Here is an 18729-nt window from a genome sequence, read left to right on the forward strand (position 1 = left end):
GGAATCTTGAAAACTGGTTGGAGAAAATTCACTGTTTATTGATGTTTATGGAAAATATAAAGGTAGTACTATATTCTTGAAGATACCTGAAACGAAGCTCACAATCTGGAACCTTTGTTGAATACTGTGTTGCGTACACTGAATACTATTGAATTTTGAATACTGTACTGAATATACCAAATACCTTTGAATTTTGAATACTTTATTGAAGACTTTACTGTTGCATGCTTTATACAGGTAAAGTACTGTTAATATATGTTTTCGATTTTGCTCTGTTAGCTTCTCCGTGCACAGCTTTTCCCACTGAGTACCTAGTATACCTGTGGGATCTCCTCTGATGTCTGTAGTCACATCAACTGTGCACACACTTTCCACTATGGTGCTGGGCAATGTTCCCTCTAAGCTGTGGAGTCTTGTGAGCAAAAATTCTACTTTGTGAGCTACTGGCATTAAAGTTGTGAGCAAGCGATTTGGCTACTGCATAAATTAGTTTGCTCTGGAGCCATCCTTCCTGAGCTAAGACAAAAATGTCTGAGCCGGAGGCTACAAAACTGTGAGCTAGCTCACACTAACTCAGCTTAGAGGGAACACTGGTGCTGGGTGGTGGATGCAACCAGGAGTGCCACTGCTCTGATGAAGAGCACTGCTGTTGTGGGCACCACAAAGATGCCCTTACCTGGCAGTGGGAGGCAGTCCATGCAGTCAGGAACGTGGGTGACAAAGAACTCGAAAGCAGGAAGGGGAAGGGTGTGAGAGTGGGCATTGGAGGAGATGTGTGGGTGGGGAAAGAGCAGCAGCGGGCCACACCGGAATCCCCGGGCCCCACCTCAGGGCATGCTGATGCTGGCCCTGAGTACAGCACCATGGCAGATCAGAGCATGCAGCGTGAGGACTTGTCCTTGTGCAATTTCCACCCTGCTCCTCTTATCGCGGCCAGCCAAGCAGACAGCAGGAGTCGTCTCTTTTTATCACCTGGTCCTTCACAATTGGCGAATCTCTGGCATGGTGTAGTGTGGGAAGCTCAAAACGTGCATTTCACTGGAGCCCTGAAATCTACACGGGGTCTCAGCCACACACATATGAAACTGCCTTATACAATGGGTTGCCAGTCTCCAGTTGGTGGCTGGAGGTCTCCTGGAATTACAATTGTCCTCCAGGTTAAAGAGATCAGTTCCCCTGGAGAAAATGACTGCTTTGGAAGGTGAACACTATGGCATTATGCCCCACTGAAGTATTTTTCCCTCCCCAGGCTCCACCCTCCAAATCTCCGAGTATTTCCCAACCCAGAGCTGGCAACCCTATATCGGACCATTGATCCATCACTGGTTCCCAGAGTGGGCAATACCGCCCCCTCGGGGGTGCTGGAACGATCAAGGTGCAGAGCCACAAACTGCATCTTTTTGTCTACTTCTTGAAGGTAGATGTCCAGGGGGGCGCTGAGTAATATTTTTTTCCTGAAAAGGGGGCGGTAGGCCAAATAAGTTTGGGAACCTCTGAAAGGTCATTATTTTATACTCAGACCGGCAGCACTTCTCCAGGGTCTCAGAGTGAGGTCTTTCTCATTACCTACCTACCAACTGATCCATTTAAAAGGAGATGCCAGGGATTGAACCCAGGACCTTCTGCATGCCAAGCAGATGCTCTGCCACTGAGCCACAGACCCCTCCCCTTGAATCTGTGTTACAGGCAGGTGACATGGGCCTTCTTCCCCCAGGACTGTTAAAGAAAACCCCATGTTGAAATGGCATGCCATTGGCTGTTATAAATCAGGGGCGATTATCTGGGATTTTGTGGGTTTTCACTGTTGTGTAATAATGAAATTATTCATATTTTTTGGGAAATAATGAAAGGGGATGGAAAAGGCATCCCACGGAGCTTTCTAAGTCCCAAGCTGCTTCCTTGTAACAGAGGCCAGTGAGTTCAGTGAGTTCATCCAATGCTACCAAGGACACTGCTTTCACTTTTTTAAGGCGGGAAGGAAAACATCAAGGCAGTTTCAATAACACCCTCTCATGCCAATCTTGCCTGTGCATGTGGGGGAAAGGCTTCTTTGTTAAGTTTTGGAGCCTTTCAACCCCTTGGAATCAACCTCCTTTCATCTGGAAAGAAAGAATAAAATTGACTCAGACACAATATGGATTATTCATTCGTGGAAGTCATCAGGGTGCCAATGGAACCAACCTAGGGTAATACCCTTCTGAGGAGGGAAAGCAACCCAGTCACCTCTGCAGAAGTACAAAGGGTGGGGCTGGGAGAGGGGCAGATCCTTCAGAAGCATCCTCTCCAGTCTTCCGGCATCTTGGAAATGCCAGACATTCTGGTGCCCATGGTGGAAGATCTAAATGGCACCCTCCCATGCATGCTAATGCATGTGAAGTTTTCCAGTGCAACACTGTTGATGCAAATGGGAGCTGCACGGGGGCAGTTAACCACATGCAGCAACAGTGCAGCTGTTTGGGGACCTCAAGAGCCAGTTTGGTGTAGTGGTTAGGAGCACGGACTAATCTGGGAGAACCGGGTTTGATTCCCCCGGTTCTCCCAGATTAGTCCGTGCTCCTAACCACTACACCAAACTGGCTCTTGAGGTCCCCAAACAGCTGCACTGTTGCTGCATGTGGTTAACTGCCCCCGTGCAGCTCCCATTTGCATCAACAGTGTTGCACTGGAAAACTTCACATGCATTAGCATGCATGGGAGGGTGCCATTTAGATCTTCCACCATGGGCACCAGAATGTCTGGCATTTCCAAGATGCCGGAAGACTGGAGAGGATGCTTCTGAAGGATCTGCCCCTCTCCCAGCCCCACCTTTTGTACTTCTGCAGAGGTAACTGGGTTGCTTTCCCTCCTCAGAAGGGTATTACCCTAGGTTGGTTCCATTGGCACCCTGATGACTTCCACGAATGAATAATCCATATTGTGTCTGAGTCAATTTTATTCTTTCTTTCCAGATGAAAGGAGGTTGATTCCAAGGGGTTGAAAGGCTCCAAAACTTAACAAAGAAGCCTTTCCCCCACATGCACAGGCAAGATTGGCATGAGAGGGTGTTATTGAAACTGCCTTGATGTTTTCCTTCCCGCCTTAAAAAAGTGAAAGCAGTGTCCTTGGTAGCATTGGATGAACTCACTGAACTCACTGGCCTCTGTTACAAGGAAGCAGCTTGCAACTTAGAAAGCTCCGTGGGATGCCTTTCCCACCCCCTTTCATTATTTCCCAAAAAATATGAATAATTTCATTATTACACAACAGTGAAAACCCACAAAATCCCAGATAATCGCCCCTGATTTATAACAGCCAATGGCATGCCATTTCAACATGGGGTTTTGTTTAACAGTCCTGGGGAAAGAAGGCCTATGTCACCTGCCTGTAACACAGGTTCAATGGGAGGGGTCTGTGGTTCAGTGGCAGAGCATCTGCTTGGCATGCAGAAGGTCCTGGGTTCAATCCCTGGCATCTCCTTTTAAATGGATCAGTTGGTAGGTAGGTAATGAGAAAGACCTCACTCTGAGACCCTGGAGAAGTGCTGCCGGTCTGAGTATAAAATAATGACCTTTCAGAGGTTCCCAAACTTATTTGGCCTATTGCCCCCTTTTCAGGGGGAAAAAAATTACTCAGCGCCCCCCTGGACATCTACCTTCAAGAAGTAGACAAAAAGATGCAGTTTGTGGCTCTGCACCTAGATCGTTCCAGGCAGCACCCCTGAGGGGGCGGTCTGATATAGGGTTGCCAGCTCTGGGTTGGGAAATACTCGGAGATTTGGAGGGTGGCACCTGGGAGGGAAAAAGACTTCAGTGGGGCATAATGCCATTGTGTTCACCTTCCAACCTTCCCTTCCCCTCCCCACCCCACAACAGACACCCTGTGGGGCTGAGAGAGCTCTTTCGAGGACTGCTCTTGAGAGAACAGCTCTGAGAGAACTCTGGCTTGCCCAAAGTCTTATTTCATTGCCCAAAGTCATGTCAGCAGCTGCAATGTGGAGGAGTGGGGAATCAAATCCAGTTCTCCAGATTAGAGTCTGCGCTCCGAACCCCTACACCAAACTGGCTCTCTCTTAATCACTACACCAAATTTGCAAGAAGAAAGGGACATTTTTCTTTAGTGTTGCTGGAAGTTTTTCCTGGGCCATGCAATGCCCCAAGGTGCAACTCTAGTCAAACAACCTCATGAAGCAGGACAAGGAAAGTTCTTCGCACGAGGGCTTAGAGAACCGCTGCTGGCCAGAGGACACACAGCAGAGTTAGATGCTGGTCACAAAGTATGGTTGGTGTAACAAACTGGTTGATGCCAAGCGGCTCTGGTTCTGAACAGTGCCTGGATGGCAGACCTTCTGAGACTCCCCAGGTATGCCATTGTGTGTTCCACAGAAGGTGGGCTCTGCATGTAATAAACAGACAAACTAAAGAACTTACTCAGCATGAATTGTACATCTGGATGAATTTGTCAACTGTTGTTACTGGTGTCCAAAATCCACAGCTTGGGGAAGTCACGGTAAGGTCACTTCAGCTCTGAAGCCACAGAGATGGAGGCCTGTTGTTTTGGTATTGTAAAGATGATTTTGGCCATTGAGTGGACCGTGTGTTTTAATGCCATTTTCTTCTTTCTATTCCTTGCCATGTTCCAAGGGTTACTGTCAGGGCTATTTTTGGGTAGGAATGCACAGGAACAGAGTTCCGGCTGGCTTCAGAGTTGGCCACGCCCACTACAGCCAAAACCTCTGCGCGCGTGGCTACAGAGGGAAGGCCTGGAGAGCAACTCCCTGGCGACCCCGAGGCGGGCAGGCCGGAGGGGGGCCTGGAAGGATTGGGGAGGCATTTAAATGCCTGCCTTTCCCGGCCTGTCCAAGGGCCGGCTTGCCTGGGCTCCCCGCAGCCACGGGGCACCCGGGTAAGCCAAGGGAAGGCATGGGGTGTGGCCTAATATGCTAATGAGATGTGCTGTCAGGGGTGTGGCCTAATATGCTGATAGGTTTCTTCTATCATCTACAGAACAATGGACAACCCAGGGCTGACTGTGGACATAGGATTTTTATCTCACTACAGATGCAAATATTCTGCCCCCAAGCATTTCCCCTCTGCTCTAATCAAGCTAATTACAATATGCATTCTACCTTTGGATCCTTAACAAGCATTCGTTACAACACCTTCTGACTGGCATATAAAGACTCCAAATCCTGCTCATATCTGATGAAGGAAGCTTTGAACTCTTGAACGCTTACACCCTGAAACTGTTGTTGCTCTCTAAGGTGATACTGGACTCAAATCTAACTATTCATCTGTAACCAGAGAGCCTTTGACTGGAGAATCCCAGGGACTGAACCTGAGACACCTCCGGTATGCCAAATGTGAGCTCTTATCACTGAGCCACGGCCCCCTCCCTTCTTCAGAAATAAGTCCTGGTGAGATCTGTGGGGCTTAGTCCCATATTCTGCTCTTCTTTCTGCCCAAATGTTCAGGGATGCTCTAAGGTTGCCAGCTTTTTTTTTAACCTGTCCCTTTAGCATCAGCTTGATCTGTAGCAAATTCCAGGAGACTCCCCCCCCTTACGTGCCATGAAAACTTCAAATGTCAATTTCTACAAATTAAACCTCTTTTAAAAGAACAGGACATTCCCCCCCCCCCGTTTGTTGGAAACCCTGTGCTTGGAACCCCCCCCCCGTTTGTTGGCAACCCTGTGCTTGGAAACATGATGCCATCATATGGAAGTGCCCCCAAAATGCAAGGGCATATGTAGCCTTCCTTGAAGGAAAAATCCCCATGGGGATGCTGCCTACAGGTAAGGCATGCATGAAAGTTCTACAGCCATCGGGATGCTGCCTACAGGTAAGGCATGCATAAAAGTTCTACAGCTATCTGCACTGCAGTATATTTATTTAGCATTTAACAATGCAGTGTGCTTCTAAACAGGTCTGTTTGGAAGTCCATTAATAGCCTGATACTCTGCATGTACACCCAGAAGCGAGTAACACTGATTTTGGTGAGATTTACTACCAACTGCACACTTTTGTAGGAGTAAACACTGCTTGAAAACTGTTAGGCTTAGACGAAGGAGGAGGATGAGATTGGATTTTTACCCCACCCTTCACTACCCGAGGGAGTCTCAGAGCGGCTAACAATCTCCTTTCCCTTCCTCTCCCCACAACAGACACCCTGTGAGGTAAGTTTGGCTGAGAGAGCTCTTTCGAGGCCTGCCCTTGAGGGAACAGCTCTGAAAGAACTTGTGACTGACCCAAGGTCACACCAGCAGCTGCATGTGGAGGAGTGGGGAATCACACCCGGTTCTCCCAGATTAGAGTCTGTGCTCCTAACCACTACACCAAATTGGCTCTCTCTCTCTGGCTTACTTCTGAGTAGGGATGTAAGACGATCGTGCTGCATGTCTACGCTCCTATTAGGGTTCTCAGGAGGGGGGGAAATGTCCTGTCCCTCTAACAGAGGCTTAAAGGGATTCTTTTTAACCAAGTTATGTTATTTAGCTCCTTGCCATGAAAAGCATTAGCCACCCATTTCTGCACATTGACAGTACTGACATTTTCCTCCAAGCCTGTTGCAAACGCTTCCTTTTTAAGGTGCTATACCTTGTTTATTTTTGGTTCAATGGTGCAAGCATTCTGACTTTGGGAGCTGGTGAAAGAAAGAAAAATGGTTTCAGTGTATTCCTCTTTGGGGCAGCAGAGCAGGTAAAGAGATCCCCCAGTGTGCAGTGCAAAATGGGAGGGGCCGTGGCTCAGTGCCAGAGCATCTGCTTGGCATGCTGAAGGTCCCAGGTTCAATCCCTGGCACCTGAAATTGAAGAATCTGGGAGTAGGTTGATGTGAAAAGCCTCAGCTGGAGAGCCTGGAGAGATGGTGCCAGTCTGAGTAAACAACGCTGAACCTGATGAACTGAAGGTCTGATTCAATATAAGGCAGCTCCAGATGTGTGAAACAGATGTTGTTCTCTAGTGGTACTCTGGCACTATATTGGCTTTAACTTGAATAAGTCCTAAAACGTGGGGTGGCAGAATAATCCATTCATTGTCAAATGGGCTTTTTACCTCCACTAGTTCTTTATATCACAAGTCAGATCAAATCGGCAACATTTCACAATGGCAGCGGTGAGACACATCCTCTTACCCACCTCCCCAGCCCCTTTCATTTAAGGGGGAGACTGCTATGCCAGGTATGGGAGCTCCAATGGAACAAGGTGTGGCTGTGGGTGGCATCGTGAGAGTTCAATGCCCTTGCCAAAGTTCTGAGAGTGGTTGGGGGGAGATGAAAGCCGTACTTCGGCCCCAGAGCTTCCATTGGCTTCAGTCAAGTCAGGATTGCACCCTTTTGACTTTAGGCATATTTGCACGACAACAACAACAAATATTTGCATGGTGCCTCTTTCAGACCTCAGACTGACTCTCATGACTGGATGCACAAGCATGGGGGGGGGGGGGATGGCACAAAAACCATGTCTCAGGTAGGATTGCTGTCTCTGGGTTGCGAAATACCAGGAGATTTGGGGAGTGGAGCATGGGTAGAGTGGGATTTGGGGAGGAGAGGGACCTCAGCAGGGTATAATGCCATAGACTTTAGAGTTCCTAGAGTTCACCCTCCAAAGCAGACCTTTTCTCCAGAAGAACAGATCTTGGTCGTATGGATATGAGTTGTCATAGAAAAAGAAGAAGAGATTGGATTTATACCCCACCCTTCACTACCCAAAGGTGTCTCGGAGCGGTTTAACAATCTCCTTTCCCTTCCCCACAACAGACACCATGTGAGGTAGGTGGGGTTGAGAGAGCTCTGACAGAAACTGCGCTTTTTCAAGAATAGCTCTTATCAGAACTACGGCTTGCCCAAGGTCATCCAGCCAGGTGCAAGTGGAGGAGTGGGGAATCAAACCTGGTTCTCCCAGATTAGAGTCTGCGCACTTAACCACTACACCAAACTGGCTCTCATAGTGGGAGATCTTTGTGTACCACCTGGAGGCTGACAACCTTAGTCTCAAGAGACCACACAAACTCCAGCATTTTTAAAAAGAAATTCTGCTTTATGTATAATCGCCTTGAAAACAATGCTTCTTCCAATGTGATTCAATGGTGGAATCAATCAGTCCAAATATAATAGAGAGCAGGTACCTTGTAATGTTAGTTCTGCAGACTTGTCCACCCTAAAGTGTGAAGAAGGATGGGGAAAGGAGTATAAACCTCCAGGGAATTCCATGGTCTCTTAGCTCTGTTGATAAGGAAACCCACAAGCCAGAATGATGGGGGTGGCTGAGAGGTAAAACTTCTGTTTTGCATGCAGAAGGTCCCAGGTTCAATCCTCGGCATTTGATTAGGTGGTAGGTGGAATGAAAGAGACCCTGACAATAGGAGACAAAAATGTCTGTGGTAGACCCAGGGTCTGATTCAAGATAAGAAAGCTTTATGTATTCTATGCAAGATTAGTGATTCCAAAGTCCTGAGCAAAGATTGGCGCTTAACATACCAGAGACAATCAACAGAGGCCTTTCAAGACCTTCTTGCTCAAATCCACCCAAAGTGATCACTGCAGAGGTGAACAAGTTCTTTTTGTCGTGAACAGCCGTGTAGCCCAGAGGGGAAATCGGCGGGAGCAATTTGTCATATAGGATGATGCAGTTGTGAGAAAAGCCAAAACTATCTCTTCTGTATAAAATTCCACAAACTTTCTTCTGCTTTCCACAGAGGTTTAAGGTCAAAAGGTGAGGTTTGGCTGTTATCTGCTAGAGGCTAGCTCAGTTTGATCCCTTTCTGTTAAAGAGCCAGGGTGTACCTGATGTTGGCGATCTGCTATTGGATCTCCCAAACATGTTCTTTAGCCCCCAAAAGCAGGTGTTCAGGCATGGATATGGAAAAAAGACAGGTCAGGTTTCTACTTTGTGTGTGTTCCCCCCCCCCCCGCCCCCCCCCCCCTCTTTAAAATAAGCACCATGTTAGGAAATCCAGTAATGAATCCACAGTCTCATATGTAGTTTGGTCCTAAGTTGGCTGAGGGAAAAAAACAACAACCCCTTGCTATTTCAACAGGCTTTGGGGCAAAGAATTTAAAGAAGCTGCCTGAAGCAGCTTTTCCAGAGACTAAGTCCTATCCAGCTGGGGTCACCAGCAATACTCCCTCTAAGCTGTGGAGTCCTGTGAGCAAAAATTCTACTTTGTGAGCTCCTGGCATCAAAGTTGTGAGCAGGTGTTTTGGCTACTCCATAACTTAGTTTGCTCTGGAGCCATCCTCCCTGAGATAAGACAAAAACGTGTGAGCCAGAGGCTAAAAAACTGTGAGCTGGCTCACACTCACTCAGCATAGAGGAAACACTGGTCACCAGCCTCCAGGTGGGGCCTGGCGATCTCCTGGGATTGCAACCAATGCCCCCTCTAAGCTGTGGAGTCTCGTGAGCAAAAGTTCTCCTTTGTGAGCGACTGGCATGAAAGTGGTGAGTGAGCGATTTGGCTACTGCACAAATTAGTTTGCTCTGGAACCATCCTTCCTGAGCAAAGACTAAAATGTGCGAGCCGGAGGCTAAAAAACTGTGAGCTGGCTCACACTAACTCAGCTTAGAGGGAACACTGATTACAACTGATCTCCAGACTGCAGAGATCCATGTTCCTGGAGACAAAGCCTGCTTTAGGAGGACTCCACTGAGGCCCCTCCCGTCCCCAAACCCTGCCCTCCGCAGGCTGCACTCCCAAATCTCTGAGAATTTCCCAGTCCAGCAGTGGAAACCCTCGATCCAATACGTCAGAAGCTACCTCTCAGTAACACACAGGGTCGCACTGCACTTCCAACAGCCACCGTGAAGCTATTGTGGGTCTGCCGTGGCTTTGCAATGTGGTGTTTTTTTCAATGAGTTTTTAATTGTAGTTGTTGTTTTTTTGGCTGTTTGAGATGAAATCCCTGAAGTGCGTAGCAGTTGAGTAGAAAGGGTGAGGATACAAACGGCATTAAAGGAAGGGAGTTATTTAACAAACAAAGCATCTTGCAACATTTCATTTGCAAGCTGATGGTAAATAAAGTATTATCATCTGTGTGATGTAAGAAACCTTTAAGGATAGGGTTCCCTAATTATACCAGCTTCGTGGAGGAATTTAAACACTGAGAGCGACAAGTAAAAGCAGGGCTGGCTCATGCTGTGTTGATGCACAACTTAACTTTGCCCGTTGCCTTAGCCAAGAGCTCCTGGAATTCTTCCCCACCCCTCCAACAGCTGGCCACCCTTCTTATTCGGCTTGGCTGGCTCTGTATTAAAAAAAACAACTTGTAAACTTCTGGCACACAGTTTGGCCTTCGATCACCAGCTGGATACCTGAAACGCTGAGAAATCCTGGGCTCTGTAAAATGGGTCACTTAAGGAAAAGCCGGGGAGGGGGACAGGGGGACGACTCTTCACCCTCTTTGCAAAGCCTCATCAGTACAAGACGTACATTAAACCTCTATTAAAGTGACTGGGTGTTTTTCTTCAGGCCTGCAAGCAACCTTATTCTCTGAGAAACAGAAGACATAAATATCTAAATAAAAATTTGCCATCAAGTGAAATCAAGATCACCTTAGAGGGGCATATATAATAGGGTTTCCAACTAGGGTTGCTATTCCCCCAGCTGCGCCAGGGAAACTCCCGATTTGGAGGTATTTGTGAATTTCCTGCATCATGGGGGAGGGGTTGGACGATGACCCTGGAGGTCTGTGGTAGAGACAGAAAACTATAATGAAAATGAAAAGGGTGTGGGATCTTCTCTTTGTGCCAAATTCTCCTCATACTCTGCTATATTCAACAAAACATTCCTCACAGTCTTAACTCCAAATTCTCTAACTCTGCAAAATTCAACAACACATTTAAAGGGACACAATCAATTAACTGAAATCATTACACAAAACAGCAGCCCTCTGCTTAGCCCCACATAAGCACAGGGGGATTGTTATGACTACTTTCGTAGCCATGGCAGTGATGTCACGACTTGGTGGTTAGGCCTTCCATAAAGGGGGTGGTGACATTGTGCAATGCCCCCCCCTGGAATGCCCCCCCCCAGTTCCCTGCTCCAGCCAAGGTAAGACCTGGCAACCCTATTTCCAACTTTGAATCTGGTCCCTCTAGCTGTCCCTTTAGTATCAGTTTGACCTACAAGCAATGATCAGGTACTGTAATTTCATGCCATGAAAAAACTTGGAACTGCATATTATTAAAGAGGCAGGACATCTTTTTCCTGACCAGTTGGCAGCATTGGATGGGATGAGGGGTGTGTGCGCTGAACCCTGAGGGGACCTGTTGCAGCCCTCAGTACATCAGTGCTTCTGCCCGAACACAGTGGAGGAGTGGCAGGTAAACAGCAATGAGCAATGTGGGGACAGGGTGTGTGGACACCCTGCCTCCATAGTGAGGGTGGCTATTCCAGCCCGCTGTGTAAGCATCTCTAGTTTGCTGGAGATTCACATCTTCAGAATTTAGGATTATAAAACAATGAGATACAGCACTAAAATAAAGAAGGCACACAGTTTCACTAGGACAAAGTTAGAGTCCAGGGGTACCTTTAAGACCAACAAAGTTTTATTCAAGGTGTGAGCTTTTGTGCGCATGCACACTTCGTCAGATGAAAGCTCACACCTCGAGTAAAACTTTGTTGGCCTTAAAGGTGCCACTGGACTCTAACTTTGTTCTGTTGCTTCAGACCAACACAGCTGCCCACTTTGATCTGTTTTTACTAGGAGATATACTTCAGTTAAGACTGCCATTCTTGTACATTTATTTATTTATTTGTATGCTGTAAACCCCAGGGAGGGGCTGTGGTTAGAGCTAGTGTGGTGTAGTAGTTAAAATCTGGAGAACCAGGTTTGATTCCCCAGTCCTCCTCCACATGAAGCCAGCTGGGTGACCTTAGGTCAGTCACAGTTCTCTCAGAGCTCTCTCAGCCCCACCTACCTCACAAGGTGCCTGTTGTGGGGAGAGGAAGGGAAAGGCGATTGTAAACTGCTCTGGGACTCCTTAAGGTAGAGAAAAGTGGGGCATTAGAAACTTCTTCTTCTTCTTCTTCTTCAAAAGGTTCTGGGTTCAATCCCTGGCATCCCTAGTTTAAAAAAGGATCAGATAGTAGATGATGTCAAAGACCTCCACAGGAAACTCTGGAGAGCAATTGCCAGCCAGAACAGACTAGATTTACCTTGCTAGACCAAGGACCTGACTCAGGTAAGGAAGCTTCATGTATTCTGTACTATATTAGTAATTCCAAAGTCCTGAGGGGAAATTTGTACTGAACAGTACCAAAAACGTTTAACACAACTTTTCCAATACCTTCTTGCTAGGATCCACCCAGAGAGATCAAAGGTGAACAAGTTTCTTATAGGAGTTTTGTAGCTGAAGGGGAAATTGGCAGGGACAATTTGTCATACAGGATGATGCAGTTGCCAGCAATGCCAAAATTATCTCCTCTGTATAACCAGGGCTGTTTTTGGGCAGGAGCGCACAGGAACGGAGTTTCGTCTGGCTTCAGAGTTGGCCACGCCCACTACAGCCAAAACCTCTGCGTGTGCAGCTACAGAGGGAAGGCCTGGGGAGCGACCCCGCCTCGGAGTCGCCGGGGGGGGGGCGGGCCTGGAAGGATCGCGGAGGCATTTAAATATCTCCTTGAGCCTTCCCCGGCCTGTCCAAGGGCTGGCATGGGGTGTGGCCTAATATGCTAATGAGTGTCTGCTGTTGGGTGTGGCCTGTTATGCTAATGAGTTCCTGCTGGGCTTTTTCTACAAAAAAAGCCCTGTGTATAACAATGTGTGAACTTTCTCCTCCTTTCCATCAGATCATCTACTTTCTCCAGTATAAGGCAGTTTCATTTATTTGTATAAACAACTGAATTTATTGGGGCTTTCTTCCAAAGATATATGCACAGGATTAACTGGTATGCTCCCCCCTCCATTAATTACAAGCCAAGGTGTGCATCAACAATTCATCCCTATGAACACAAGATTCTACGTAACCATTACCATATTTACCCCAAAAGGAAGACAATCCTGAATGTAAGACAACCTTCCTATACACAGGCAATCTGTTATTTATTTATCTATTTATTTCTTGTATGGCAGAGTTACAAGCAGGAAACATATAAAATATGTAACCAAGTTGATATGGTGGGTATGCAGACCAATTGGGCAATCCTCCTAAATCTAATATCTAATTTTTCAATCCACTCAATTGCGGCTGGGGAGAGTTCAAAGAGCTCCGTCACATCTCTCTGGAAAGCACGATGTTCACATTCCTGTGACAGATGGAAAACAGTTTATCGGGCTGCACCACAATCACATTCAGGTCCTGGCATTTTGCCCAATTTAAGCGACAGGTCTGCACAACTGCCAAAGCCTTTTCGTATTCTATTAGCCATCTTCCATACTTTACATGGCAAGTCAAATCCTGCGGGCCTCTCATTGGTGTTTATCAGGTTATGGATATTGGGTGGAACTGATTGTATCCATGTTTGCAACAACCATTTATTCCCTAGATCAAAATGTTGTGATTGCAGGATTTGTGCATGGGCAACTCTCTGTTTTATATGATCTTTCTATATTCACAAAGAAGAGCATCTTGTCTTTGGAGATGCAGGGGAGTGATGTGGCACAACAAGTGTAGCCGGTTGGTCAGAATGGGTTTAATATGTATGCTGATGGTTCTCATTGTTGTATTGAGCTGGACATCAAGTTTGTGGACATGGGGGGTGTTGAGCCACACTGAAGCACCATATTCTGAAGTACAATACACCAACCCCAAAGCTGAACATCTAAATGTTGTAGCAGATGCACCCCAAGTTGTACCACATCTTTTTTAGAGAATGTTGTTCTGTGTATGTATTCTCATTGCTACTTTGGTAAGATGGTATTTATAATGTTGTGTCCTGTCTAGGGTAATGCCAAGGTACTTAGGTTGTGTGTAATTCAGGTGCCATTAAGGTAAACATTCAATTCATGGTTGGCAAGATTGTTATTGAGATGGAAACTGGACCATTCTGTTTATCCTAGACTTGGGATAAGCCACCATTTATGGTAGTAGTCAGCCAAAATGTCAAGGTTCCTAGTAGTTAGTATTTCCTCAGTCCTTTCAATCGACTTGTGTCTTACTGCTATCACCATGTCATCAGCATAAGCAAACTTCCTGGATATTATCTCGGGAACATCAGAGGTGTACAGACTGAAAAGAACTGGAGCGAGGACCGAGCCCTGGGGCAGACCGCTATTCAGTTTATTCTGCTTACTGATTGCCTGACCCATAATTAAAGTTCTATCACTCAGCATATGGATTTAAGTCAACCCCCTATTCTTCTTGACTGCACTCTGTGGAAAACCCTTGTTGTCCTATCAGGCAAATAGGTAATCCATTTTGCCTGGTATTCTCTAGCAGCAGCTTATCTGGCTCTCAGGAGTAAATCTTTCCCATGTCTGCAACTAGGGGTGAAATGGCCATTTGACCTGCAGGAAAGTTCATGGTGGGTTGCTGCCCTGGACAGTTACTGGCAGCCTCATGGCAGCATGAGCCAGCACTACAGGTAATGATGATGGGTGTCAGTTTCTGGGAGTTGAAGCCAACCATGAGCGCCATGACTAGGTGTGAGCAGAGGGCCCTCTATCACTCACAGTGCTACAGCAAGCTGCTCAATTTGGCTGCCAAAAAGAAACCCTTTTAATGGTCAAAGGGTGAGGGGAGCAATGGGTGCTCTACATGTAAACCATATTGCTCTGCCACAGTGTGGTGTAGTGGTTAGAGCATCAGACTAGGATCTGGGACAGCCAAATTCAGATTCCCAGTAGGGCAGCCCACTCTGGGTTGGGAAATTCCTGAATTATTTTTTTGGGGGGTGGGGGGAGTCTTGGGGAAAGCAGGGTTTGGGGAAGGGCGGGACCTCAACAGGTGTAATATCATGGAGTCCATCCTCCAAAGCAGGCATTTTCTCCACGGGAATTCACCTCTGTAGTCTGGAACCCCCCCTTGGTTTGGGAATTCCTGTAAATTTTTTTTTTTTTGGGGGGGGGGAGTCTTGGGAAAAGCAGGGTTTGGGGAAGGGAGGGACCTCAACAGGTGTAATATCATGGAGTCCATCCTCCAAAGTAGGCATTTTCTCCACGGGAATTCACCTCTGTAGTCTGGAATTAATTATCGTATGGCATTGTTTGTAGAATAGCCAGGAGATCCTGAGATTGTCTGGCAGCAGCAAGTTTTAGCTCTTAGCATTATGCCAGTGGCCAGTTAGACTTGTTTTTAGGGACTAAGAGAGCTCTGAAAGAACTGTGACTGGCTCAGGGTCACCCAGATGGCTTAATGTGGAGGAGTGGGGAATCGAACCCGGTTCTCCAGATTAGAGTCCGCTGCTCTTAACCACTACACCAAACTGCCTCTCTACAGTTTGGAGATCCTCTATAATTCCAGGAGATCTTCAGGCCCCACCTGGAAGTTGCCAGCCCTGCCATGGAACTGGACTTGGGGCAGTCACTCTCAGCCTACCCTACCCTACCCTGCAGGGTTGTGAGGACAGAATGCAGGCAAGGATAATAATGTTGTTAGCGGCTCCAGATCCCCCTTGGGGACAAAAATGAGCCATAACTATCGAAACAAGTGAATACTTTTATTATTACTCTCCACCACGTAGTTCGCCTAAACAAACAAACAAACAAAAACCATCGAAACAAGTGAATACTTTTATTATTATTCTCCACCACGTAGTTCACCCAAACAAACAAACAAACAAACAAAAAACACAAATGCTCCGCTGAGCCTATGCACATACCTGCAGGTGTAAATTACACTCCAGACGTCAAGGCCAATAGCATACATTTGCAATGACTCTCAACCTCTCTTTTCCCCAGGCTCACCCCGCCACCTACTGCTTCGGGACCTGCACTGCAACGCCCGCCAAGCCTCCCGGCCTGTTTGTTCCTCCTTCCTTCCTTTATCTAAGACCATACCAACCTACGCCGACAGAAGGGGGGGAGTCGGAGGAGTAATTAATTCTATGAGAAGTACTACTTCCTCCCTCCAAGCTTCTCTTTTATCCTCTGCATCTTCAAAAGACTAAAAACAGATAAATAGAGGAGGGGGGGGGATCCCCAGAAAGTACTCAGAATAGGCGAGCGACTACCTCCCCGTCGAGGAGGGGAAATAGTGCAGTCCTTAAGATGGCGGCTACCATGAAGAAAGCGGTAAGGGGCCGAAGCGGGGATGGAAGGAGTGGGTTTCGGGGTGTCTGTTTCTTTCGGGGGGGGGGGAAGGGGGGGCAGGAAAGGTTGCCCCTGCTGAGGTAGCGAGGCTGGGGTAGCTTTGCTTCTTCGTGACCTGAAGGCTAGGCATGTGGTACAGCAGTCCTGCTAGAGCCAAGTAGGGTCGGGGATGGACAGTGCTTGCCAGGCAGGGAAACCCTTGGAAGAAGCCACGCGGCACTCGGAGGGAAAAAGGACTTTTTTTGTTTTTTTGCAGACTTGTTAAACCAATGCATTCTTTATTGCCGTGGTGATAGGGATGGAGTGCCCAGTTGTGCAGTGGACATCTGAAGTCTGCTTGTACCGTGTGGTCCGTCCAGCTCGGGTATAGCTTATTTGGTGGGTTGCAGCTCTCCAGGCATCTCCGGCAGAGAAACGGCTTTGCCAGCGCATGCTGCTGGAGTTCCTTTAGATAGGGATTGAACCCGGGACCTTTTGTAGGCCTGGCATACGCGCTGCTGATCTCGTCAGATCTCGGAAGCTAAGCAGGGCCAACCTTAGCAAGTAGTTGAATGAGAGACCGCCAAAGAATACCAGGGCCAGGAGGCAGAGGCAGGCTGTCAAGCCACTTCTCTGAACGCCCTCCAGGCCCCAGTAGGAGTTGCCAGAGATCGCCATGACTTCCAGGCACAGACAGGGCCTGGCGGGAGCTGGTCCATGGGGTCGCGAAGAGTCGGACTCGACTGGGTGACTCAACAACAACAACAACAACATACGCGCTGCTGATTTGTACCTTCCTTAGCGCGAGGCCTTCAGCTTGACGTGTAGGTGCTTTACAAATATATGTTGTTTTCTCAGGCTAGGATCTTTTGCACGCAAAGCAGATATTCTACAAATGAGCCATAAGTGTTCCTAAAATGCACACTTTCCTTACCACAATGTGTATGAAACTTTCTTCTACTGAGTCGGAGCATGGATGGGTCCATCCAGTTCAGTGTTGTTTCCTCCGATTGGCAGTGACTCTCCAGGATCTTGGGCAGGCATCTTTCCTAGTATCCGTTGCTTGATTTCTGTTAGCTGCTTTGAGTTACTTTATCCTGGGACGTTCAGCATGCCAAGCAAATGTTTGAACCCTGATCTGTGATACTCTAATTGCTGAGTTGTCTAAAAATGTGGGTGCTTTGTTTAAAAAATGGGGAGTAGGAAAAAACAGCAACATTGAGAGGAAAACATATGAACAGATACTCAACCGAGGCTGCGGTCACACGGAACATTAGCCACGCAAGAGAGACGGAAGACAGGCGGATTTTCCGGGTGCGATCTCACCGGCATCTGGGAAGCGTAGCGTTTCCATGGCACAACCAAGGCTTCCTGCCGAAAACACGCAGCAAAAAACTAGTACCTCGGAGGTATTAGTTTACGGAAACCGCGAGGCAAGGGCGGGCGTCTGATCGCGTTTCCGGTGGCATCCGGCGCCCGCCCATGTCCCCTTGCGAAAAAGGGTGTTTTTTCCCCCAAGTCTCCGTGGATGTGCACACGCACCCAATGGAGCATGCACATTCGTCATGTACACAAAAAAAGAAAACCAGTTTGCCGCACCGCACGCTTCTTCGTTGTGCACAGGCGTGTCCTGTGATTGGCACCTTTCCCTCCCCACGGAACCTCCACGGTACCTCCACAGAACCTCCAGAGGAGGTCTGATCGCTTAACTGCTTGTTAGTTTGCCCCGGGGCAAACAGCCACGCTTCCCCCCCGCGGTTTCCTGCCCGTGTGACCGGAGCCCAAGTTTCCCTAAAAGCATTCGCTTCTCACCACTAAAGGGCCTTTGGATGCTGAAAGGCACTCTGTTTTGCTCCTTATCCTTTCCCTCTTTTTTAACGTTCTAGTTATTTTTGAACTATTGCAGGCCCAATAAAAGAAACAGTGGCCTTTCAGGCAACCTCTTCTACATTAGCAGCAGTAGCCTCTTCTTGTTTAGAATCCTCATTGGTCACTTTCTGTACCTGAAAGTTCTCGAGGTGCTTGTCATCCAAATTACAATAAAGCCATCCAAAACCTAATTAAAGCCAGCTGAAACAATTCAAAACAAGTCAAAACAACTGATACAACCAACAGCTGATACAACCACACAATAGTTGAAAGCAGGTTCTGTCATGGTTTCCTCAAGAGATTGTGTCCTCCAGCACACACTTTGGGAAAAGAGAGAAGGAAAAATAAGTTGACTTAGTATTAGCTAGATGAAAGGCCATTAGTATAAATTCTCTATAGACTTCTTTGGGAGTAAGTCCCATTGAGTACTCTGATTCTGCTGAATTTTCTCTGAAATGAAAATGTTCCTGAATGTAGGATCCCCCCCAAAAAAACTTATGCACAAAAAGCTTTTTATAATGCCCTGGTCTGGATAGCCCAGGCAAGCTTGATCTCGTCAGATCTCGGAAGCTAAGCAGGGCCAACCTTAGCAAGTAGTTGAATGAGAGACCGCCAAAGAATACCAGGGTCAGGAGGCAGAGGCAGGCTATCAAGCCACTTCTCTGAACGCCCTCCAGGCCCCAGTAGGAGTTGCCAGAGATCGCCATGACTTCCAGGCA

At 47.4% G+C, this 18729-nt stretch overlaps 1 protein-coding gene across 1 annotated transcript in view; it reads left to right on the forward strand.

Annotated features, from left to right (window-relative positions):
* The first annotated feature begins 16051 nt into the window (after positions 1–16051).
* The window catches only part of PFDN4 (prefoldin subunit 4), a 12721-nt gene continuing 10043 nt past the window's right edge, over positions 16052–18729 (forward strand). Inside the window, exon 1 of the mRNA XM_015419971.1 lies at positions 16052–16144. Within this exon, the coding sequence (XP_015275457.1) occupies positions 16121–16144 (24 nt within the window). The 5' untranslated portion in view covers positions 16052–16120. The remainder of the gene's footprint in view (positions 16145–18729) is intronic.

Source organism: Gekko japonicus, unplaced genomic scaffold (assembly GCF_001447785.1).
Source record: "Gekko japonicus isolate JY-2015 unplaced genomic scaffold, Gekko_japonicus_V1.1 scaffold4394, whole genome shotgun sequence".
Lineage (NCBI taxonomy): Eukaryota > Metazoa > Chordata > Lepidosauria > Squamata > Gekkonidae > Gekko > Gekko japonicus.